Below are 26,219 nucleotides of genomic sequence, written 5' to 3'. Positions count from 1 at the left end.
TGGTGTATTGTGAACAACTGAATTAAGATTATGTAAAAGACCCACAGGAACCAGTGTACTGCATTCCTGGGCTATGACTAAGCTAATGAATAAACATGAAACTACAAACAATACAAAGGAGTGTGCAAATGAGACTACTTGTAGTGCTACTTGTGACTCCAAGTCCCATTAAACAATGACCATGGGGTCTTAATGAGGTTAAGATTAAGATTGGCTGAAGAACAGAAGAACATTCCCACAGATGCAATGTACTGTAAAATGTAATCTAATGGCATAAAAGACGAAGAAGTATCAATATAATAGAGTAAAACCATGGAGATCACCTCTTTGTTAAAATCAAAGGGAATTAAACAAATTAACAGAAAACAAAACCATACAGGTTTCACCTGTCACAAAACCTGTCACATTAGCATAAAAACTTAACTTGGTAACAAGCAATAGAGAGCTGTTGGTAGTATAAAACATTGTAAGAAACGGCTCCCTCTGAAATAACGTAGTTTTTTTGAAAGAGGTAATTTCCCACTCGAACAATAAAATACTTCAGCAGAAACCTTTTATTATGCATCTGAAAGCAAACACAGAAATGCAACAAGGGTGTTTTATCTTTCATTATTTTCTTGCAAATCGATGACCAATTGAGCCCAAATTTTCACAAATTTGTTGTTTTATGCATATGTTCATGTGAGAATACTGGTCTTTGACAATTACAAACCGTGCCAGTGTCTTTAATTCATGTACCGATTTAAAGATAGTTGAAGGCAAGAGGAAGTATTTGAATGAGTATTGTATATTTGCATGGTGAAATAAGAAGCTGGCACTTTTAGAAATCCGGGTCTGAGATTAATTTTCATATCCAGCCATGTTGGATAGAGGTAGAGGTTTGTTGTATGATAGTGTTTGGTTATGTAACAACAGCTGCTAGTGTGGGTTCAATCAGGTGCGTTTCCAATTAGTTTGTAAGGGCCCAGTATCATTGCTCTGCTTTCGTAAGCAAAGAATCCGCACTTGCAGAAGCAGGACATTTTTTTGCGCAGCATTCCCCTTATATCTGAAAAAACTGCAAAGTTGACTGGCCTCTGGTTTCCCTCCTGTCTACAAGTGGCACTTGTCGTATTGAGAGTTATTGTGTTTGTGCATTCCAAAATGGGCAATGGTTCTAGCCTATGATAAGGTTCCATGAACAGACAATGGGCAATGGTTCTAGCCTATGATAAGGTTCCATGAACAGACAATGGGCAATGGTTCTAGCCTATGATAAGGTTCCATGAACAGACAATGGGCAATGGTTCTAGCCTATGATAAGGTTCCATGAACAGACAGATAACAATTTTGGGGGAAGAACCAAAGGGAAAAAACAGACTTGGGGAAAATATACCGGTGATGAAAACTGTCTGTCGATGGATGTAATCATGATCTGCATTATACAATGTTCTATAGAAACAATATTACCATATATACAAAATGACTTAATAATGCCTAAATTCAAAGGACATTTTGACCGAATTCTATACAGCAAATATTGCTGTACAAATACATGTACATTCAATTTATAGAAAAAGCAGTCATAACAAGTACCAATCATGCCTGTTGCTGTGTACAAAATATGTCTGTGCCAATCAAGTTGATATGATTTTCCAACTATTGTACACTGTTATGAGGCAGCAATTTGAAACAAATCGATATGCAAAATATGCATGTTGTCAATGGCTCTTCTGTGTACACACTAACTCATAATGACACTGGTCTAGTGTTGTCCCTTATTATCTTAGTGACTTGCCAATGTAGTCATTAAAGAAGTAACCAGACTATGTTTGGTCTGTCTGTATGATGCCCCAATGCTCCCGTTCAATTATTGACAATATGATGTGACAAGTGGCTAGTCACCCTAGACTAAGGCCCTCTCATGATGTGAACAGCAAACTAAAAAACTGAATCAAGGGAATTTAATGCGTTTCTTTTATTGTTGAATCGGTTTTGATTTAATTGCTCATGGATGAATTGTTGAATTAAAACAGTTTAGTAAAAACCCTGAAAAGTTTATTTTCTTATTTCACATTTAAGACCGAGGTGTATCTGAACTGCCTAAATTCGGTAAATAGTGCAAGTCTATCCCCCTTGGGGGAATAAATGTGCACTATTGACCTCATTGCCAGTCCATAGTTTATATTATGACGAGAAAATATAATCATTTTTAGATTGTCTGATGTAGGGAATAGATCGTATCGATATGTGACGCTACCATTCAAATACCTGCCCACAATTCAAAGCATCTGTGAACATGTACGTGTGCGTGCATGTGCCATAGAAATCAAACCAGGAACGCTGCGTGCTGCGTTATTCATTGATGTATGCATTTCACTTTCATTTATTCGCTACGGTCTATAACTGCAGTCAAGTTGTGCTGCAATTCACTTGCTTTGAAGACACCAAACTCAGTGATGATTCCTCCGGTTATTAATTCAGCTGGTGTTACATCAAAGGCTGGATTCCATACACCAATACCTTGGTAGAACAAGAAAAGATGAATCATTAATAAAGACACATTTCTGTTGTTGGTTCAATATTCAATCAGAACAGTGTTGAACTTGACCTTTGGGTCAGTGAAACATTCCTCCTCGGTAAGTACAGACCCATTTTTTGTTTAAAATGATGTCATGTTTTAAATGTTTAATGCGAGGTTAGATGCTTGTACTTTTCTTTTCACTTTCATAAAAATCGCCTCCATCTAATGAATAAATTAATTTGACCTAAGAGCTCCTCTTCAAGGCGCTGGACACTATTAATCATTACTCAAAATAATTGTTAGCATTAAAACTTACTTGGTAACAATCAATGTAGTGCTGTTGGTAGTATAAAACATTGTGAGAAACGGCTCCCTCTGAAGTAACGTAATTTTTGGAAGAGGTAATTTCTCACTCGAATAATAAAAGACTTCATGCCTGAAGCCTTTGTTTATACATGAAAGCACAACGATTTGTGCAACAAGGGTGTTTTTTCTTTAACTAGTTTGTTGCATATTTGATGACCAATAAATATTGAGTCCTAATTTTCACAGGTTTGTTATTTTATGCATATGTTGGGATACACTAAGTAAAATACTGCATGGTCTTTGACCAAAGGTGTTCAATGCCTAGGCCAGGGCTTGATTTCACAAAGTACTGAGAATGTAAGATAAATTGTGTTTATTGCCAACGTGATTTACAGTGTGACATCACAATTAGCATTAAAATTGATAGACAGTTCAGATCAATCTTGACTCTGTGAAATTGGTTCCAGGACTGTAGAAAGTGGCACATAAAATAATTAATAGTAATAGTGGCTCCTTATGTAGCGCGCCTATCCGTCACTCAGTGACTCTCATAAGGTGCTTTAAGATATTATAGTATTTTCCTGCAAGTGGGACTACAGGTATGTTTGAATTATGAGACTCTGCGAATTATGCGAGTGCCAATGCAATACGAATTGTGACGTCACAAATTCGCAAAGAATAATTTCAAGCAGTTCAATTTTGCTCAACTCACTTGCGAATATCGCTGCGAAAGGAGGGTTGTGACGTCAAATTCATGTCTGGCGCAATATGCTGCCAATCAAACCAGGAACACAGGGGCGATCCCCTTCTCAACACACAGGACCAATGGCTTTACGTCCCATCTGAAGGCTGAAGCATCATGGTAAAGTGTCTTGCTGATTAGAAATACCAGAGTTTGAAACCGGTGCTCTTAAGCGCTAAACCAAGATACGCCACATGATTGATATGAAAAGAACTCACCATCAGCAGCAATCTGTACACCATTGATGTATGTCAGCTCATTATGTGGTCTCTCCTCTATTACAATAGCATCACCAGTCAGAAGGCTGAAATCACAGGTTGTAGATGGACATGCAACATAGAATGGTATGCCGTGATGTTTAGCACTTATGGCGAGCTGATAAGTACCTATTTTATTTGCTGTATCACCATTCGCTACCACCCTGTCAGCACCAACAATAACAGCTTTAATAAATAAACAAATACAACATGAATAGTAAATACAACCAGCTCATATCTTTTCACTCTGATTTGTGTCCTTTGACGTTTAATACATCAAGCATTGCTTTGTTAATATACCATTATAAAATTATAGCAGCTACAATTGTGAATGACCAGTTACACAAATTAGGGAATGATGACTTAGTTGGGGACCAGCTAACATTTACTACAGCGACCAGACGCAGTAATAACAGGGATCCTCAGCACAGGTTACTCACATTAACAGAACATTTTCAAAAAAGATGTAAATATGCTGCGAGAGTTTTAGTCCTAAGTATCAGGTCAATTCGTTTGACTCCATGTTTGATTCTAAGTCTCATTTATGGTCAAGTCCAATTCTTGAGTCATGTTGGTGGCATACCTGTTTTGAGTCATTTAGGTCGAGTCTGTATCGAGTCACTTTACATAGAGTCATACAGTCTCAAGTAATTTTGGTCGAGTTCAGTTTCCTTGAGTCACATGTATGTTCATTTAAAAAAAGATTCTGCTAAGTACTGTACAGTGAGACACAATGAGCAGTTCAAAGCATCATTAGTTTAGTGTGTATATTAAGTACCATGAAAATGGCTACTCGGTGTGTGTTTAATGTGACTGTACCTGATACTCCTTTCTTGTACATTGCAAATGCTGCCATACTATCAGTGATTAAAGAGGCAGGAATCTTGTCATGGACCAGTTCAAATGCTGTTAGTCTGGCTCCTTGGTTGTACGGTCTGGTTTCTGTACACAGCACGTGGTCCAATTTACCTGCTTCATGTATGGCACGAATCACTCCTGAAGCAAACAAAGCATTCTTATCTTTAATAATTAAAACTTATAATGCTGAATTTCAACTAATCACAAACCACCACAACTGCAATGTCTTATCTTTCTGAAAGTTTGTACATGTGTGTATATCGCCTTAAGTACCTTGTTTGTAGATACATTATGTGCGATAAGACTTCAATATTATTATTATTCTTACTATTACATGTATATACATGCTACATGCGTAAAATAATATTCATAAAACTTAAACAGATTTTGGGTTACACAAAGACAAATTAAGCAGAACCTGCACTGCCTGGGTTATGTTCCAGAGCACTGCCATGGCGGTCTCCCTGTTTAGTCAATATATGTGTCCGGGTGTGCCAGTCTTCAGCTATTCAACCTGTAATTGCCGTGAAGCCACGGATCACACACACGTTTTTTATACAACCTGGGAAAAGGCAGATAGAGTTTGGATGTCTTACCTAAAGCAGTACCATAGCCAGCTGTTGCAAGAGAGCCAGTATTACAATGTGTCATGACACATATCTTGCCTTGCCGACAATGCTGTAGGATGTGTTGTGCACCATGATGACCAAGACTTTGGTTACATTTTACATCTGAAATTAACATCAATTCTGCTTCACAGATTACTCTGTATGGAAACAAAAGAAACCATATTTAATATAAAGCCAGTATGTACAGTCTTCCCACAATAATAACATTGGCAATGTCATCAATAGACTGTTTTACTGATCGATGCACACACTTCACCTACAGGTGGAACTTTAAAGAATTTGCTACCTAAAAAGAAATGAAGAGCAATTTATGTACAGAAGTCTGCAATAAAGCATTGCGGTAAAGAATAAATAGTGAGTCTCTTGTCATTGTGATTTTGAATAAATCATTCCATACTATCAAACCCAAAAGCACTAAATCAAGGAAACTTGGCCATCCTTTCTACGCCATACAAACACCATACAACACCTCTATTATATCTCATTGGCCAGTGAGTGCAAACACACAAGTGAAACCAAGTTTTTAATTTTGCAGAGTGTCGTGGCCCAGTGGATAAGAGCACCGAATTCAAGCTCTGGTGATTCTGTTCAGCGGAGTGTGGGTTTGAATCCCGGTCGTGACACTTGTGTCCCTGAGCAAGACACTTCACTATAATTGCTTCTCTCCACCCAGGGGTAAATGTGTACCTGTGAGGGCAGAGATGGTTCTTGTGATTATTTAGCCTTGATTGGGCTAAATATTTGGCGGCACAGGCTGTATATACTCCCCAGGGAGCTGAGATGGTTTAAGGAATGATTTAAGGCCCAGTGACCAGGGGTAATAATGTTGAAGCGCCATGAGCGTCACGGACCTGAGCACTTTTATTATTATTTACCTTTGCCTGATATCATCTGCTGTAATATCTTTATTATCTTGAAGCTGATTAATGAGTGTTTTCAAGCTCTCTGCTGCTCCCTTCATGTTAACAGCTGTAGGTCTAGCAGTCGTCAAATAGTCTAACTGCCTCACTATCAAACTCATCAACTCATGTTTGCTGTTTGGATGATGTTTGTTTAGTTCAACAGCCAATGCAAGACAGCCAACAATAGCAATACATGGTGCTCCTCTAACCTACCATGAAAGGTATGAAGCCAAGGTTAAGATTCATATTAATGGAGAAAGAGTGTTCTGGAGTGTCATTGGCCTATAGCGGTTAATAGCACCGGAATCAAGCTCAGTGTTTCTGATCAGTAGAGTGTGGGTTCGAGTCCCCCGCGTGACAAGTGTCCCCGTCATCTTTAGCAAGACACTAGCTTAGCAATGCTTCGTCTTTTGGATGGGACATAAAGCCATTGGTCCCGTGTGTTTAGCTACCTGACTGGCGGGACCCGCGCGGAACGGGGAAAGATATGGGCCGGAAAAAAGTGCACAGAACAATTCACGGACGGGATGTACGGGTTAGATTTAGGATGGGGACAGGAGGAAGGGGGACAAAGTGGTACGTCTGTGTAATGGGGGACGGGCGGGGGAACGGCAAAACTAAAATGACGGAGAAAATGAACAGGGCTGGGGTAGTGATTGAAAAAATGAAAAAGGACTCATGATATGGGACATGGAACAGGAAAATATTTAACTGAATGGGGGGATCAAGCCCATGAAACGGAAAAGAACCACAAACGGGACTCGCGTGAAACTGGAAAATATGAGTTATGGGCAAACAGTGGCTAGCAAAGAACAATGCCAATGCACGGGATCGCGGGGACGGGAGGCACGGAGGCGTGGGTTAGATATGGGACGGGATAGGGAAGGGGCACACAGTTGGACAGGGAAGATACAGGACAGCAAAAAAATAAACCTAACGGGAACAAAATAAACGAAACGGGATATAAACCGGACTGAGAAAGAACCACTATCTGGACCTGCTGGAAACTGGAAAACACTTGATGGGGTTGGGTTGATTTCACAAAGCACTAAGATTCGTCTTAACTTTGGATGGGTGGTTTGCCAGAGTGATTTGTATAGTGACCCTGCCCAGCCACTTTAACCCTCCCCTGTAATAATAATAATAATAATAATAATAATGGACACTTAATAAAGCGCCGGTATCCGCCGCAAGCGGCGCTCATGGCGTACACAACGCTACACTTGCAGCATTTTATACGAAGAGGTTTCTAGCAGGGTTGCCGAGCGAAAGCGCGGCATCCCGCTAGTATTAAATCACAGCACCTTGTAAAACAACACATGGTGCTATGTAAAGGAGTAGGTCTAATTCAAACGTAATTCCACATACACTAGTCATGGGCGAGTAGTGAAATTTGGTATTCGGTTAACCGCTGGCCAACTGTCCGAAATTAACCTGATATTCAAATATTTTTTTAATTTTTGTTTTTAGTCAACACTGAAGATACATGTACTCAACCCTAGTCAACACTGAAGATACTCAACCTAGTCAACACTGAAGATACTCAACCCTAGTCAACACTGAAGATACTCAACCTAGTCAACACTAAAGATACTCAACCCTAGTCAACACTGAAGATACTCAACCCTAGTCAACACTGAAGATACTCAACCTAGTCAACACTGAATATTCTCAACCCTAGTCAACACTGAAGATACTCAACCTAGTCAACACTGAAGATACTCAACCCTAGTCAACACTGAAGATACTCAACCTAGTCAACACTGAAGATACTCAACCCTAGTCAACACTGAAGATACTCAACCCTAGTCAACACTGAAGATACTCAACCTAGTCAACACTGAATATTCTCAACCCTAGTCAACACTGAAGATACTCAACCTAGTCAACACTGAAGATACTCAACCCTAGTCAACACTGAAGATACTCAACCTAGTCAACACTGAAGATACTCAACCCTAGTCAACACTGAAGATACTCAACCTAGTCAACACTGAAGATACTCAACCCTAGTCAACACTGAAGATACTCAACCCTAGTCAACACTGAAGATACTCAACCTAGTCAACACTGAAGATACTCAACCTAGTCAACACTGAAGATACTCAACCTAGTCAACACTGAAGATACTCAACCTAGTCAACACTGAAGATACTCAACCTAGTCAACACTGAAGATACTCAACCCTAGTCAACACTGAAGATACTCAACCCTAGTCAACACTGAAGATACTCAACCTAGTCAACACTGAAGATACTCAACCTAGTCAACACTGAAGATACTCAACCTAGTCAACACTGAAGATACTCAACCTAGTCAACACTGAAGATACTCAACCTAGTCAACACTGAAGATACTCAACCTAGTGAATTATGAAGTAACAGAGCGCGCTGTTTAGTCAATATTTCTCCAACTGTTGGTCAGCTAGCACCTACTTTTGTGTTTATCTTTCTCAGAAAAAGGGTTGCTCTGATGTTTAAGGGTTTTTACTTAAAAGTAACTGGGGATTTTTCAATCAGACTGGTTGATAGGCAAGCACTGTTGGCTCCAACCTAATGGATACATACCTTCATTTGCTTAATGGCTTGCCATCCTTCTTCCACACATGTAATTTCTTCATATTCTAGCTTTTTCGGGAGTTGTAACTGGTCCAATATGAAGAGTTTATTTTCCTTGTAGTGAATAGCTTCAAGTGTTTGACAAGTCTCCATTCTGGTACTTTATCAATCTGCAACAGCAAACAGTCAAGATAAAGCATGAAACTACAGCTGCAGTCGTTGACTGCACAACTCTACATACAATGAAGATCAAGCAAGAAAGCAGGGAGATTGTAGGGTAAAGTATCTGGCTCAAGTGCCACAACAGGGACTTACATGTACACTAAACTCTGCTGATCAGAACAATAAGAGCTTGATGAGCCGGATGCTTTAAACTACTCATCAGCCACACCACTTCATAGTAACGTAGCCCTGTATTGGGGTTACTAATAGTACACACTGGCCCTGTATAGGTGCTACTAATAGTACACACTGGCCCTGTATAGGTGCTACTAATAGTACACACTGGCCCTGTATAGGTGCTACTAATAGTACACACTGGCCCTGTATTGGGGTTACTAATAGTACACACTGGCCCTGTATAGGTGCTACTAATAGTACACACTGGCCCTGTATAGGTGCTACTAATAGTACACACTGGCCCTGTATAGGTGCTACTAATAGTACACACTGGCCCTGTATTGGGGTTACTAATAGTACACACTGGCCCTGTATTGGGGCTACTAATAGTACACACTGGCCCTGTATTGGGGCTACTAATAATACACACTGGCCCTGTATAGGTGCTATTATATAACACCCAAGCAGATCCTTGCCATTTGATTGGAGGATTGTCCGTCACGTGATAGCAAATAAAAGTACCATTGCACGCTGAGTCACTCGCCGTGCTTTTTCGTTCCATCCGAAAAGTACCATTGCACGCTGGCACGCTGCCAGCGTGCAATGGTACTTTTCGGATGGAACGAAAAAGCTGAGTAAAAACATCACTGCGTGCGCGTGTCTTTGGTAACGCAGCAGGTGTTACTGCAAGAAGGCATAGTAAAATTACTAGCATTCGGCTTCTGCAGTTGAAATTGTTTGTTTTGAAAGTTGTTTCTTTCAATCAAAATGACAAAGTTCTACTTGGATGTTATATAAAACAAATAATGAATGTTTTTCATTCGTGCAATGGTGCGAATATGTTCATTCGTTGAAAGCTGGAATGTTCCATTCAACTCGGCTCCGCCTCGTTGAATAGAACATTCCATCTTTCAACTCATGAACATATTCGCACCATTGCACTCATAAACATTCATTATGTGTATACTAATAGTACACACTGGCCCTGTATTGGGGCTACTAATAGTACACACTGGCCCTGTATTGGGGCTACTAATAGTACACACTGACCCTGTATTGGGGCTACTAATAGTACACACTGGCCCTGTATTGGGGCTACTAATAGTATACACTGACCCTGTATTTGGGCTACTAATAGTACACACTGGCCCTGTATTTGGGCTTCTAATACTGACCCTGTATTTAGGCTACTAATAGTACAAACTGGCCCTGTATTGGGGCTACTAATAGTATACACTGGCCCTGTATTTGGGCTACTAATAGTACACACTGGCCCTGTATTTGGGCTTCTAATACTGACCCTGTATTTAGGCTACTAATAGTATACACTGACCCTGTATTTGGGCTACTAATAGTACACACTGGCCCTGTATTTGGGCTTCTAATACTGACCCTGTATTTAGGCTACTAATAGTATACACTGGCCCTGTATTTGGGCTACTAATAGTACACACTGGCCCTGTATTTGGGCTTCTAATACTGACCCTGTATTTAGGCTACTAATAGTATACACTGACCCTGTATTTGGGCTACTAATAGTACACACTGGCCCTGTATTTGGGCTTCTAATACTGACCCTGTATTTAGGCTACTAATAGTACAAACTGGCCCTGTATAGGTGCTACTAATAGTACACACTGGTCCTGTATTTGGGCTACTAATAGTACACACTGGCCCTGTATTGGGGCTACTAATAGTACACATTGACCCTGTATTGGGGCTACTAATAATACACACTGGCCCTGTATTGGGGCTACTAATAGTACACACTGACCCAGTATAGTACACACTGGCCCTGTATAGTACACACTGACCCAGTATAGTACACACTGGCCCAGTATAGTACACACTGGCCCTGTATGTGGGGCTACTAATAGTACACACTGACCCTGTATTTGGGCTACTAATAGTACACACTGACCCTGTATTTGGGCTACTAATAGTACACACTGGCCCTGTATTTGGGCTACTAATAATACACACTGACCCTGTATTGGGGCTACTAATAGTACACACTGGCCCTGTATTGGGGCTACTAATAGTACACACTGGCCCTGTATAGGTGCTACTAATAGTACACACTGACCCTGTATAGGTGCTACTAATAGTACACACTGGCCCTGTATTGGGGCAACTAATAGTACACACTGGTCCTGTATTTGGGCTACTAATAGTACACACTGACCCTGTATTTGGGCTACTAATAGTACACACTGACCCTGTATTTGGGCTACTAATAGTACACACTGACCCTGTATTTGGGCTACTAATAGTACACACTGACCCTGTATTTGGGCTACTAATAGTACACACTGGCCCTGTATTTGGGCTACTAATAATACACACTGACCCTGTATTGGGGCTACTAATAGTACACACTGGCCCTGTATTGGGGCTACTAATAGTACACACTGACCCTGTATAGGTGCTACTAATAGTACACACTGGCCCTGTATTGGGGCTACTAATAGTACACACTGGCCCTGTATTGGGGCTACTAATAGTACACATTGACCCTGTATTGGGGCTACTAATAGTACACACTGGCCCTGTATTGGGGCTACTAATAATACACATTGACCCTGTATTGGGGCTACTAATAGTACACACTGGCCCTGTATTGGGGCTACTAATAATACACACTGGCCCTGTATTGGGGCTACTAATAGTACACACTGGCCCTGTATAGGTGCTACTAATAGTACACACTGACCCTGTATTTGGGCTACTAATAGTACACACTGGCCCTGTATAGGTGCTACTAATAGTACACACTGACCCTGTATTTGGGCTACTAATAATACACACTGACCCTGTATTGGGGCTACTAATAGTACACATTGACCCTGTATTTGGGCTACTAATAATACACACTGACCCTGTATTGGGGCTACTAATAGTACACATTGACCCTGTATTGGGGCTACTAATAGTACACACTGACCCTGTATTGGGGCTACTAATAATACACACTGGCCCTGTATTGGGGCTACTAATAGTACACACTGACCCTGTTTTGGGGCTACTAATAGTACACACTGACCCTGTATTGGGGCTACTAATAGTACACACTGACCCTGTATTGGGGCTACTAATAGTACACACTGGCCCTGTATTGGGGCTACTAATAATACACATTGACCCTGTATTGGGGCTACTAATAGTACACACTGGCCCTGTATTGGGGCTACTAATAATACACACTGGCCCTGTATTGGGGCTACTAATAGTACACACTGGCCCTGTATTGGGGCAACTAATAGTACACACTGGTCCTGTATTTGGGCTACTAATAGAACACACTGACCCTGTATTTGGGCTACTAATAGAACACACTGACCCTGTATTTGGGCTACTAATAGTACACACTGACCCTGTATTTGGGCTACTAATAGTACACACTGACCCTGTATTTGGGCTACTAATAGTACACACTGACCCTGTATTTGGGCTACTAATAGTACACACTGGCCCTGTATTTGGGCTACTAATAATACACACTGACCCTGTATTGGGGCTACTAATAGTACACACTGGCCCTGTATTGGGGCTACTAATAGTACACACTGACCCTGTATAGGTGCTACTAATAGTACACACTGGCCCTGTATTGGGGCTACTAATAGTACACACTGGCCCTGTATTGGGGCTACTAATAGTACACATTGACCCTGTATTGGGGCTACTAATAGTACACACTGGCCCTGTATTGGGGCTACTAATAATACACATTGACCCTGTATTGGGGCTACTAATAGTACACACTGGCCCTGTATTGGGGCTACTAATAATACACACTGGCCCTGTATTGGGGCTACTAATAGTACACACTGGCCCTGTATAGGTGCTACTAATAGTACACACTGACCCTGTATTTGGGCTACTAATAATACACACTGACCCTGTATTGGGGCTACTAATAGTACACATTGACCCTGTATTTGGGCTACTAATAATACACACTGACCCTGTATTGGGGCTACTAATAGTACACATTGACCCTGTATTGGGGCTACTAATAGTACACACTGACCCTGTATTGGGGCTACTAATAATACACACTGGCCCTGTATTGGGGCTACTAATAGTACACACTGACCCTGTTTTGGGGCTACTAATAGTACACACTGACCCTGTATTGGGGCTACTAATAGTACACACTGACCCTGTATTTGAGCTACTAATAGTAACGTAGCCCTGTATGTGGGGCTACTAATAATACACACTGGCCCTGTATTGGGGCTACTAATAGTACACACTGGCCCTGTATAGGTGCTACTAATAGTACACACTGACCCTGTATTGGGGCTACTAATAGTACACACTGACCCTGTATTTGGGCTACTAATAGTACACACTGGCCCTGTATAGGTGCTACTAATAGTACACACTGACCCTGTATTGGGGCTACTAATAGTACACACTGGCCCTGTATTGGGGCTACTAATAGTACACACTGACCCTGTATTTGGGCTACTAATAGTACACACTGGCCCTGTATAGGTGCTACTAATAGTACACACTGACCCTGTATTGGGGCTACTAATAGTACACACTGGCCCTGTATTGGGGCTACTAATAGTACACACTGGCCCTGTATTGGGGCTACTAATAGTACACACTGGCCCTGTATTTGGGCTACTAATAGTAAACTGGCCCTGCATTGGGGCTAGTAATAACAGTGCATCAGCCCTGTATTGAGTTTACTAACAATAGAACATCTGTATTTGGGCTAACAGTAGACTGGCCCTTTATTAGGGCTACATATAGTACACTGGCCCTGTATTGGGGCTACTAATAACAGTGCACCTGCCCTGTATTGGGGCTACTAATAACAGTGCACCTGCCCTGTATTGGGGCTACTAATAACCGTACACTGGCCTGGTGGTCTGTTTGCTGATGCTTGCCTATTGGACGCATGCTGGTCTTTTTGCTGATACTGGCCTGCTGGCTGATACTGGTCTATTTGCAGATACTGGCTTGCTGGTCGCATGCTTGCCCGTTTGCTGATACTGGCCTGCTGGTCCCATGCTTGCCTGTTTGTTGATACTGGCCTGCTGGTCGCATGCTTGCCTGCATGTTTGCTGATACTGCCTGCTGAGCGCATGCTGGCCTGTTTGCTGATACTGGCTTGCTAAACGCATACTGGCCTGTTTGCTGATACTGGCTTGCTGGTCGCATGCTTGCCTGTTTGCTGATACTGCTTGCTGAGCGCATGCTGGTCTGTTTACTGATACTGCCTGCTGGTTACATGCTGGCCTGTTTGCTGATACTGGCCTGCTGGTTTATTTGCCGATACTGCCGCACTGGCCTGTTTGCTGATATTGGCTTGCTGGTCGAATGCCTACTGTTTGCTGATACTGCCTGCTGAGCGCATGCTGGTTTGTTTGTTGATACTAGCCTGCTGGTCTGTTTGCTGATACTGGCCTGATTGCTGATACTGGCCTGCTGGCTGCATGCTTGTCTGTTTGCTGATACTGCCTGCTGATGAGCGCATGCTGGTCTGTTTGCCGATACTTGCCTGCTTGTTGTTTGCTGATACTGCCTGCTGAGCGCATGCTTGTCTGTTTGCTGATACTTGCATGCTGGTCTGTTTGCCAATACTGGCATGCTGGTCTATTTTCTGATGCTGGTCTGCTTGATGTATGGTGGTCTGTTTGCTGATACTGCTTGCTGAGCGCATGCTGGCCTGTCTGCTGGACGCATGCTGTTTGCTGATTCTCGGGGGGGGGGGGGAGGGGGTTGTACTGTTTGTCATGCCCTGTGATATCTCATGATTCTAATCAAGGAAGCTTAGTAGCCATAAATAATGTAATGTAAATGAGATTTTTTATTTTGTTTTGCACGCCATGGCCATACTTACTTCTGAACTGAATAGTCATTAAAATACCAACCAAAGAAGGTGTCTGAAACATGTGACGTCGCTCCAATGTGCGCGTTTTAATGCACAAGGAACAGCTATCGTCCAATCATTTGCCTCCTTTGACCTCAGTGAAGGCGCTGAACAGATCATTATTTAAAAGAGTCACTGGTCTCAAAGATCAGTAATGTGATTAACGCACGAAAGAGATGGGAACCATCAAAAGCTCAAATATGGCCCTTGAACATGTCTGAAAGTACCGCCGAGAGAAAAGTCACAAAATTTGGACAATTTTAGCCACTTAATTCGCTAAAAAAGGTATTTCCCAGGTCAAAATTCCAGTTGAACCTAGTTAACTGGGGTCAACTGGTTCAACTGGATAGTGATCAAACTCGTCCATTTTCCATATTAACCAACTGGTTTGGACTAGGTTTAACTGTGTTCAACTAGGTTGAAATTATAAACCAGTTGGTCTCTGTCCATTTTCCATATTAAAGCAACTGGTTTTAACTGTGTTTAACTATTTTATCAACTGGTTTCAACTAGTTTCAGTTAAACCCAGTTTAACTATAGGTTCAACTGGAATTTTCGACCTGGGTTATTAATGGGAATAACAGTGTTCGTACCCGGTCTTCACTGCGTGGTAATGACCTTGGTTGGTGGCTGGCGCTGTTAACGGACCTCGCCTCCGGCTCGGTCCGTTAACAGCGCGGCTCGGTCCGTTAACAGCGCCAGCCACCAACCCGGTCATTACCACGCAGTGAAGACCGGTGTCATGACAAAAACTGTTCGCTGGCAATAAGTGTCCGCTCGTTAGCATATTGATTGGTCAAGCGTCTATGACGTCACATTGTTTACGGAAGCTTGCTAAATAGTGTACGCGGTTAGCGTGCATCATCATTGCGTGCCTTGCTTCATTTTTAACATTTTAGTTTTACATTTTTGTAACGCTTTCCTGCTTGTATTTGATTATAAATATTTGTATTATTTATCATTTAGCACTTTCATTCGTATTTATTTAACCTGGACTTTTTATTTACTAAAGTAAAATACAAAACTTGACAAAGTTCGTCTATTTTGTAACTTGACTTATAATATGCTTGAAAGCATTCTTGGTTGTATTTTATTATAAAATAAGTAATTCGTAACATTTAAATTAGCACAATCCATACTTGTTAAACCTGCACTGTTTTACCATTGTGAACTGAAATACTAATCTTGACATACTTTTGATTGCGAGTAAGTGTTCTGTTCGTCTATTTTTTTTACTAGGCTTGTATCTACTTGAACGCTTTCTAGGGTTGTATTTGATTATCAGCACGGCGCAGCATGGCGCCCGGACACTATTTGTTGGGCGGACACTTGTCCCGTAATCCGTGCGAAATAGTGTCCGGGGTATACTGCGTATGCTCAGCGGACACTTATTGCCAGCGGACAGTTTTTGTCATGACACCTGGTACTCGCGTGCGAAATAGTGTCCGGGGTATACTGCGTATGCTCAGCGGACACTTATTGCCAGCGGACAGTTTTTGTCATGACACCTGGTACTCGCACTGTTATTCCCTAATTATTGACTTGAGTTCTGGTAAATTTAACCAATCGCATCAGTTTTGGCCCTCTTTGTTGGTCTTTGACTACCCCCTGAATCAAAAGATGCTTCCCTATCACACATCTGTCACTTCAGTCAGGTACATACCTTGGTCTTTATCTGCGATGATTAGGACTCTTCTGTGTGCAAGCAATCACGTGGACTTGACCTGTTTTTTTTTTACTTTCAAGGAAAGTGTAGGCTTAGCCTGAACACCTGACGTCACCCGGAGGTTCGCAAAGTGCGGATAGACAGGGGACCAATCTAGACACTCTTTTACGAGTCGAGTTTCCCTTTAAAATTGTAATAAGTCAAATAGCGCCAACGACCGTCACTCGCGGCATCAAACATTATCGCATCTCATTGCCAACGGTAAGTTTGCATTGTGTGGTACAACCCTTGCATGTGTGACGTCAAGCTCAAAGCGCCCTCGAATTCCTTCCTCCATATTATGCCTCAACAATGCAGAGGCCTACTATTATTACGAAAGGAAGTTTTTATATTCTATAAAAGTTTGTAGTGAAATTCTGATAACTATAAAAGGTTTACTAAGTTCACTGCTCCATGGTTGGGGCACACGGGTTGGGCGTTCGTCGTAGGGGTGGATGGGAGGGGGAGGGAAGGGGGGAGGGGGGGGGGGGAGGTTGGGGGGGGGGCAGAATTCCCTGTCACATATAGGCACATACGCCACTGTAGCTTTCGAGAAAGAATTTTCATGAATCTGATTTCGAGGCCTCAGATTTAGAACTTTTTGTTCTTGTTATAGGGAATTTTGAACACATGTTTGGCGGGCCTAAACGTTCATTCAAATTTCGTGTGACCATTATTGTGTGATCCCCTTATGGCCAAATATAAATTGGGCCCAACATTTTGCCGCAGAAACAATGAGAAAAGGTGTCGCTAACAAAGACCAAAGTAAAATCCAAAAAGTAAAATCAAAAATTCTGCTAGTAGAAATTTGAAATTTGGTTCCAAAAAGTAAAATCCTGCTTGGGAATGTACAAATTTTGTGTTGTCTCCTTTGGACCGCAGTCACTGGCAAAAAGTAAATTCCAAAATGAAGATTTTGAAAAAATTATTTTACTTTAAAGACAGTATAGACACTATTGGTAATTGTCAAAGACCATGCCTTCTCACTTGGTGTACCTCAACATATGCATAAAATAACAAACCTTTGAAAATTTGAGCTCAATTGGTCGTCGGAGTTGCGAGATAACTATGAAAGAAAAACAATACCCTATAAATCGTCACACGAAGTTGTGTGCTTTCAGATGCTTGATTTCGGAGACTTTAAATTCTCAACTTGAGGTCTCGAAATCATATTCGTGGGAAACTACTTCTTTCTCGAAAACTACGTTACTTCAGAGGGAGCCGTTTCTCACAATGTTTTACCAACAGCTAGCTCCCCATTACTCGTTACCAAGTGAGATTTTATGCAAATAATAATTGTTTTGAGTAATTACCAATAGTGTCCACTGCCTTTAAAAGAAATTCTCATTTTCTATTATCACAAAAAAATGGATAATTGCGTTGTCCACTTTTGGTCCTCCATAGTTGTGAGATATACAACCATTGTTACTGGCGACCCGAAAGTCACGGCCAGAATTAGCCATCATTTCAGTTTTTCGATTATAAATATACCTCATAATATCAGAATAAGTTTATTTCAAGTCAGTAACACGATTTTTTGTCGCGAGTCTGACCTGACGGTCATTGACGGTTTTTACAAAAAGTAAACAATTGCTCGGATTTTGTGACGCTACCGGCCCAACGTTCCGACACTAGATCTATATCCATTCGTCGCCGGCGCACTGCTGCATCATTTGCTGTAAGAGTGTAGTGTGCAAGCTGTGGCCCCGGGCCCCCAAAAACCGCACCCAGTAGCCCTAATTGTTGGTGGGTAATGGTGCGGAAAAGTAACTTGACAGTGATGACAGAGCTAGCTAGCTAGTTACAGTCAGACGGTGTGTGATGGTCAACGAGCACCCAAGCCCCTCCATTTTAACGTACAAGAAATAGTCAACAAACAAAGTAGGTAATTTATTTTACTAGTTAGTGTAGTACTAGTACTAAGTAGTAGAGAGTACTACAGTCCTAGGAAGGTAGTCTAGTAGTAGTACTTTAGTAGTAGCACTACAATCTACATCACATGACTCACCTAAAGTTTAAAATTAAACATAATATATTATTACACTAAAAATGACTAAATCACAGTATTTGTTAGGCCTAATATAATATTAGTAGTTAGATTATAAAGTTGAAAAAAGCCAAACGGCAATTTCCAGCAATTAAAGAATTTCGAGTGAGGCACTATTTTAAATTTATAAATAGTTGACTAGTATAGTCGACCCATTATTATTTGATTTTGCCTGGTACCCATGATGATTCAAATGCATAGGTAACCATGGTACATTTGATCAGTCCGTGGTTGACAAATGGTCGACACCCAAACTTACTCCACATTGAATAATTTTGTTGAGACAATTGGTCTCAGAGTTTGTGCTTATATTTATAAATATGTGTTTCCTAGAGTAGTCGCGATTTAACGTAGCCCCCCTCCGACGGCCAAGTCGGAGGGTTATGAGTGAGTATCGTCGCAAAACGGTAAATGAAAAAATTTGATGGTTAGTCATCAGATTTGCCAAGCAGTTTTACCACTTTCAAAAATTATGACACAAATTCTAAGAACACGAGCCTGATCCTCAATGTCTAATGAATCCTTTCATAACACACTCAAACCACCAATTGTCTTATTGAGGAAATATTTTGAAGAAAAAGGACAAAAACCTACATGTACCACAGCCAGAGCAAAATCTCAAAGTCGAGTTGTTCGAATGGTCGAGCTGTCTCAACTGTCGAGTTGTCCGAATGGTCTAGTTTTTCCGTGGTTGAGTTGTCTGACTCTCCACATGTAAGCTGGGCGGCTTACTTGATCAGTGAATTCAGTCGGTTGGCGGTCAGGCTAGTTGCCAGGCTACACTATGCCTCACAAGCAGTGCTACAATAATTGGGCACACAGAGCCGAAGCTCCGCCAACTCAGCTTTAAAATATCAACTTTAAAAACTTGTGACCATTTCGCTCTGGGCTCTGGTAAGGTTCCGTCCTTTTTCTTCAAAGTATTTCCTCAATGGTGTTTTGAGTGATTGAAAAGATTCATTAGACATTTAGGATCAAGCCTGCTCGCGTTCTTAGAATTTGTGTCTTGCTTTTTTGAAAGGGGTAAAAATGGGGCAAATCTGTTGACTAGCCGTCAAATTTGACCAAATTCCCATTTGCTGACAATACTCACTCGTAATCTTCCGGCTTGTCCAAAATGCCGAAGCTGGGATAGTGGAAGTGTTAAGACAATCGTGACAGGGCCAGATGGGATCATGCGCATGATGCGGGGAATGTAATGAACGCCATGCATGATGGGGCTAGTTTAATGTGTGTGTATAATCCTTGCATGTCATTGTCAGGGCAGGGCACGGGCAAAACTTCCCTTTATTATGCAACATCAACGCTCCTCTAATCTTCTACTTGAAATTCATTTTATATTCAATATTCTTTTTGATTTGGTTTTAGTTTTCAACAGATTTGCCTGGTCTCTTTTGCTTTGTTTAGGTTGCATGTATACCAACACCATTCATGATGTGGACTATCAAGCTACTGAGAGTGAACCATGTTCCCAAGGACTTCAGGGAACCATTTATTGTATCTGGGTACCGGTCATGTCGCAGTAGTTTGGCTTCATGTATACTGAGTGCCTTCACCTTCACTAATGAAACCATCAATTTCTGGACTCATTTCCTGACGTCTGGTGTGTTCCTATGGATGTACACACAGTGGTTATGGCACGAGCTGAGCTTTGACGTAGATCCATTCACCTACCCTATGCAAGTATATTTGGCTTCGGTATGCCTGTACATGATCATTAGTAGCACAGCTCACCTCTTCAACTGCATGTCAGAGAGAGCCCGTCATCTTTGCTTCTTCTTTGACTATGGTGCATTGAGTGTCTACAGCATGGCTTGTTCCATAATGTATAATACATACATCTTTCCCAAAAGTTTTATGAATACCACATACCACAAATTATATTTGCCAATGTGTGTATTTAATGCCTTTCTGTGTACAGTCTTGGCCTGTAGTTCCCGGCTTGTAGCTGGAGTCAAAAGGCAGAAGCTGCTGCGAATGACAGCATTTGCTACTCCCTACTTGTTCTGCAGCTTCCCATTATTTTATCGGGTTGTGTTTTGTGAGTTAGATGATTGCCAATCAGATGCCCATCACTATCATTCTTATCAGTTTATGATGAGTGGTACAACAATCCTCATCTATGCTTCACATTTCCCTGAAGTCTTAGCACCTGGTAAATTTGATATCATTGGTCATAGTCATCAGTTATTCCATATTGTAGGTAGCTATGCTAGTTACTTGCAGCTGCAAGGTAATGTGATTGATATGCAGACAAGGCGTATTGATTTGCTCTCTGCACTACCCATGCCATCACTGCTTAATACAGTTGGTGTCATACTATTAGTTATCATCATTGACCTCCTAATCATAGGTGCCTTCACTTGTTTCATTTGGGACAAATGTCATCTGCGCAAAGTCAAACAAAAACAGGGTATCAAGACCATTCACATACCCAGTGAACATTCTAATAACAATCCTTGTTTAAAACAGAGTTAAGCAATGGTTGAAAATGCTGAATGTGTGAAATTTGAAAGCCACCATTCCCGCATTAAATGAATGAAAGAAGTCATTGGAAGTGGTACGTTTATTAACAACCAAACTTTCTATTTGTGAAGGAATATGATTGTGTAAATTTAGGATCAGGTCTGTGTTCTCTTTCTATCTTAGCTGCCTGTGTTTTTGTGGATTCATTCAATTGTGAATATAGTACTTGTTTATGTCTGTAAGTGTCCAGTTGCTTAAAATTATCTGTCCAATTGAACTAAATACTGTATGCAGAAATACTAATTATAAGTTTTTTAAAACTTATTTCTGCACAACATAAGAAAGGCTTTTAAAAGCCTTTCTCATCAGAGTGCATCCTTCTACATCCTTATTAAAATAAGAAAGTAATCGCATGCAGTTCTGATTTTCATAAAGTTGCAAATCAGGCTGCCACTTATTCACCCAGTGTGACCCAAACATTGAATGTAAACCCAATTTCTTTTGGTAAAGATTTTGGTAATCAGTTGATGGCTTAGGCATTAAAATAGATGTAGTGTTGTTTGAATATTGTGGTGACGTGTCAGTAATCTCCAAATACCAGGTGCTCCTTGAATCTAGTCATTTTCATGTACCTTTGTATGTAGCTTTGCCTTTCATGGGACAAGATGCATGTACAGTGTACGTTTGTAGTACTAGCAACTTAACTCATTAGTACAAAAGATATTTTCAAATGATAAACTACTCACTTTTATATGGATTTATTTTTTATATACTGCCTTGTGTTGTTTTTTTATGCAACTCTTTCAGCCTTTTGTCTCACTGGTAAAATATTGAGCAACTTGACATACAAAGTACGACAGTAATGGCTTAAAACATTTATTATATTTTAGAAGTATTTATAAAGTTTGTGTATGGTGTGGGTTTGTGTAATATATACATGTAGCCAATTGTCATCCTGACTCTGGAAACCCAGGCAAGACATATTATGGTCATGATATGAATGTTACATTTTGTATTCATTCATGAAATACATAATTGTTAATGGCCTGACTTACTGACGCTAGCAGTAGCACTGGGTAGCAGAGTCTTTCTCAAAGGCTAATATATTGATATAGTCACCTAATGATATACTGTAATAGTACAGTACAGATTTTTGCAGTCTTTAAAGTAACTACATGTACAAAAATGATGCCTTTCAGTGGCTGTTTAGCCTACTACATGTACACTTGGTCTTGATGTTTTTCTTCATATGGACAAAACAGTTGTATGTAATATAACATTAATTGTTCAAGTTTTTGTAAGAGTAGGCCTATTATTTGAACATTCTTTTGCAGCAGGTTGTTAAATGACTGTCTACATTGAGTTTTTAAAACAAAGCAACATGTTGTGGTTTCCACTCTTAGATTGAAGTCACAAGTTAGTCTTTCATTCATGTTTTGTCTCTCTCCATAACAGTTTATGGTTGCTAGGCACTTAAAGCAACATGATAACAACATGCAATGCTCAAATAATCACAATATTGTGACAGTCAGTTGATATCATTAATAAATGTTTGCAATGTTTCTATAGTTTGCAGTGTGTACAGTGCATTATGTTTCAAAGTTACATGTGTGGTTACGGGTAAGATTGATTTTGGTAAGATGCGTTTGTTTATAAATATTGGTTTCAAAGTTTACATATAGTTCATTTATTTCATAATCTTATCACAGTTGTCAACATTTGTGCTAATGCACAACATATTTATACTCATGGGATACATTGTATGTTTAAGCGAGTTTTTTTCCTAGAGATCTTTGCATTGTTACACTAAATGTAGATCTATGCATTTGGTAATTAAGATAATGTATTTTTCTGTATTGGTTTGTAACTACATGTACATGGTAATTTGGATGGTCACATGATTCTGCTTTAGCAAGAGTTGTGTATGATTAGTTGATCTATAGCATCAAGGAGTGTGATGTAAACTTATATCGCACAGCCCACACACCCATTGTGTGCTCTCACTCCGCGCATTGCGCTCTTATAAGCTTTACGCAAAACATAGAAGTTACTGACACTTCAAAAGTGGCGCAGTTGCTGATCGTCACTTGCATTGTTGAAGTTTGCTTGAAGATAACGTTCATTATCACACGCGCGCTCGTGGAAATATGGAAAAATATTGCATGTCGGCCTCGTTGGGTTGGTTCATGCAGAAGCGCTATATTTGTCCGTATCACTCACGCTTGTGCGATAACTTATTATATATAAGGTACATTCTGCCCTAGTGCTTCTATGCATGCTTTGGCAACTTGTATACATACCTTGATGTGTATTCCTCTATGGTAAAGGCAATTTGAATGTGGGGATCAGTTTAGACTACTATGTACATGGTATTATTTAGAGGTTTTCATTCAACAATTTAAAACTATAGTTGTAGACATGTTTATTTACCCTGACCTTTGTCACACTTGATCCCAAATCACTGGTGCTGCCCTAATCATGAACTCACTCATAAACTACTCAACTTACTTTTAAAACCTTGTTTTTGTGTTTACTCTGAAGGGAATGAATAAACTTGTCCCATGTGAGACAAGAATTTCATACATGAGAAACAATCAAACAACTCACCTAATCATGCCAATGTCATAATTTTTTAACATTTTTGGTGTTTTAAAGAATATTGTATTTTTATACTTCAATCATTTTTACTGCATGAAGTATTTAGGACACGCATTGAACGGCTTTAAAATTTAGAAATTGTATCCTCTCCCAATTACAGACTCACTATGGTGAAAGGTTTAAATACTAAGAAGTTAATTGAGAATCACTATGGTGAAAGGTTTAAATACTAAGAAGTTAATTGAGAATCACTATGGTGAAAGGTTTAAATACTAAGAAGTTAATTGAGAATCACTATGGTGAAAGGTTTAACTACTAAGAAGTTAATTCAACATTTTTACATTTTATTTAAGAACTCATGTATTGTGCTGCATTTTCTATTGTTTTCAATGAAGTTCAAAGTAATTGTTTACATGTTAAAGGCACTGGGCATGTTTGGTTATTGTCACGTATTCCCACTTGGTGAATCCCAACATGCATTAAATAACAAACCTGCGAAAATTTAGGCTCAATCGGCCATCTGATTTGCAAGATTTGCAATAATGAGAAAAAGCTCCCTTGTTGCACAATTTTGTGTGCTTTCAGATGCATAATAAAAGGATTTTTTTTGTAAAAACCAATAGGCCTAGTGTCCAGTGCCTTTTAGGGAAAGATTATACACCTTTCAAAAGCCTCCGCAGCAGTAAACACGTGATTGCCAAACTGATATTGTCCAATGATTGTGTATTGCATGAAGGATGATATCTGTGTGCTGGATTAGAGTAAACCCAGACTGTTAATGGAAAGCATGGTGTGTTTTGCCTGCATAGCATGCAATCTGCAGTGATTATAGTGGCTTTTACATGTATTGTACAGGTCACTGATTTTTATAAGAAAATTACTTCAACTTTAATTTAACTAAATAAATACTTGGTGATTGCTTAATCATACTGTTGTTAATAAATAAACATCAAATGAACAAAATTAATTGAGCCCTTTTTTTATGTGTGAATTGTTTTTTTTGTACTTTGAACACCAGTTTTTTGTACTTTGAACACCAGTTTCAGCAACATCTTTCATGGCTTTGATAGGCCAAGAGCAGTAGCCTTTGGGACCTTGACATAGCTATAAGGTATGGCTTTGATAGGCCAAGAGCAGTAGCCTTTGGGACCTTGACATAGCTATAAGGTATGGCTTTGATAGGCCAAGAGCAGTAGCCTTTGGGACCTTGACATAGCTATAAGGTATGGCTTTGATAGGCCAAGAGCAGTAGCCTTTGGGACCTTGACATAGCTATAAAGTATGGCTTTGATAGGCCAAGAGCAGTACATGTACAATAGTACAAATCATTTCTCAACTACCCTCTCTATATGATAATAGTCAAATCATTTCCCAACTACCCTCTCTATATGATAATAGTCAAATCATTTCCCAACTACCCTCTCTATATGATAATAGTCAAATCATTTCTCAACTACCCTCTCTATATGATAATAGTGCGTGGCTGATTAGTGAACAAAAGAATTAGCATCATGTGAGCCAAGGTTACTAAAGTGACATAACACTCAATGAAGCAGACAATAATAGGATCATCCATGCGTGATTGTTAACACCATCTGGTTAAAACCATCTGCAACTGTTGTTCCCCCATCTCTGCACAGTAATCTGAACTTGGCCGAACATACAGCGTTATGAGTTTTGGCACAAGTTGAATATTTGATAACATATAAAGCTTCAATCTGATGTAAGCTGGGCCCATGTCCCAATTTCATAAAGTTGTTGAGCCATGGCTAAGATTTGCTAAGCAAAGGATGAGTGGGGCACGTACAGTTGCAACAATGTAAACTTAATGGAATTTTAGGCGGTAACCAGTTTTTGTAAAGAAAGGATTGTTCTGGGCAATGTGTCCCTTTAAGTAAAAGACTTGGTGTATCTCAAGATATGCATAAAATAACATACTTGTGAACGTTTGAGCACAATTGATCATTGAAGTTGTAAGATACTATATGAAAAAAAAAACACCCTTGTCACACAAAGTTGTGCATATAGATGCTTGACTTTGAGACCTCAACATCTAATTATGAGGTCTCAAAATCGAATTTGTGAAAATTAATTCTTTTTTGAAAACTAGGTCACTTCAGAGGGAGCCGTTTCTCACCATGTTTTATGCTGCCAACCTCTCCCCATTACTCGTTACCGAGTAGGTTTTATGCTAATAATTATTTTGAGTAATTACGAACAGTGTCCACTCACTGCCTTTAAAGAAATTGGGCCCTTAAATGAGTACTGTGGATGGAATTACAGGACAATTCAGGGTGAGTGTGCACTCAATGCAAGTAGTACTACCCAACTGGTTCCCATACGGTTACCGCTCGATAGTCCGAAGGTTCGATGGTCCGAAGGTTCAATAGTTTGAAGGTCCGACAATCCGAAGGTT

At 40.2% G+C, this 26,219-nt stretch overlaps 2 protein-coding genes across 5 annotated transcripts; one reads left to right on the top strand and one right to left on the bottom strand.

Annotated features, from left to right (window-relative positions):
* Nucleotides 1-2,352: 2,352 nt before the first annotated feature.
* LOC117299346 (methylthioribose-1-phosphate isomerase-like) lies at nucleotides 2,353-16,769 on the bottom strand. The gene is made up of 7 exons (XM_033782870.1): nucleotides 16,651-16,769; nucleotides 8,765-8,925; nucleotides 6,171-6,406; nucleotides 5,263-5,432; nucleotides 4,628-4,804; nucleotides 3,770-3,994; nucleotides 2,353-2,502 (listed from the first exon to the last, which is right to left on the bottom strand). The coding sequence occupies exons 2-7, from the start codon at nucleotides 8,906-8,908 to the stop codon at nucleotides 2,366-2,368; spliced, it is 1,089 nt and encodes a 362-aa protein (XP_033638761.1). The 5' UTR covers nucleotides 8,909-8,925; nucleotides 16,651-16,769; the 3' UTR covers nucleotides 2,353-2,365.
* A 1,575-nt stretch (nucleotides 16,770-18,344) lies between these two features.
* On the top strand, nucleotides 18,345-25,774 carry LOC117299274 (membrane progestin receptor gamma-B-like). 4 transcript variants are annotated; one of them, XR_004520053.1, is made up of 3 exons: nucleotides 18,345-18,573; nucleotides 20,147-23,980; nucleotides 24,024-25,774. XR_004520053.1 is itself a non-coding variant. In XM_033782760.1 (2 exons), the coding sequence occupies exon 2, from the start codon at nucleotides 20,171-20,173 to the stop codon at nucleotides 21,215-21,217; it is 1,047 nt and encodes a 348-aa protein (XP_033638651.1). In that variant the 5' UTR covers nucleotides 18,345-18,573; nucleotides 20,147-20,170; the 3' UTR covers nucleotides 21,218-25,773. The 4 variants fall into 4 exon arrangements, 1 of the variants encoding a protein (XP_033638651.1); XR_004520054.1 differs by having other exon boundaries at nucleotides 20,147-24,023; nucleotides 24,110-25,774; XR_004520052.1 differs by having other exon boundaries at nucleotides 20,147-24,066; nucleotides 24,110-25,774.
* The last annotated feature ends 445 nt before the right edge of the window (nucleotides 25,775-26,219 follow it).

Source organism: Asterias rubens, chromosome 14 (genome assembly GCF_902459465.1).
Source record: "Asterias rubens chromosome 14, eAstRub1.3, whole genome shotgun sequence".
NCBI lineage: Eukaryota > Metazoa > Echinodermata > Asteroidea > Forcipulatida > Asteriidae > Asterias > Asterias rubens.
This window is presented reverse-complemented; position numbering and strand designations above follow the sequence as displayed.

Coding starts and splice junctions, on each gene's coding strand:
- LOC117299346 (XM_033782870.1), bottom strand. CDS start 8,908: ATGGAGACTTGTCAAACACTTGAAGCTATTCACTACAAGGAAAATAAA. Junction 5,433..6,170: donor GCAGATGATATCAGGCAAAG/GTAAATAATAAT, acceptor GTTTCCATACAG/AGTAATCTGTGAAGCAGAAT. Junction 3,995..4,627: donor GTACAAGAAAGGAGTATCAG/GTACAGTCACAT, acceptor TATTTATTAAAG/CTGTTATTGTTGGTGCTGAC.
- LOC117299274 (XM_033782760.1), top strand. CDS start 20,171: ATGATGTGGACTATCAAGCTACTGAGAGTGAACCATGTTCCCAAGGAC.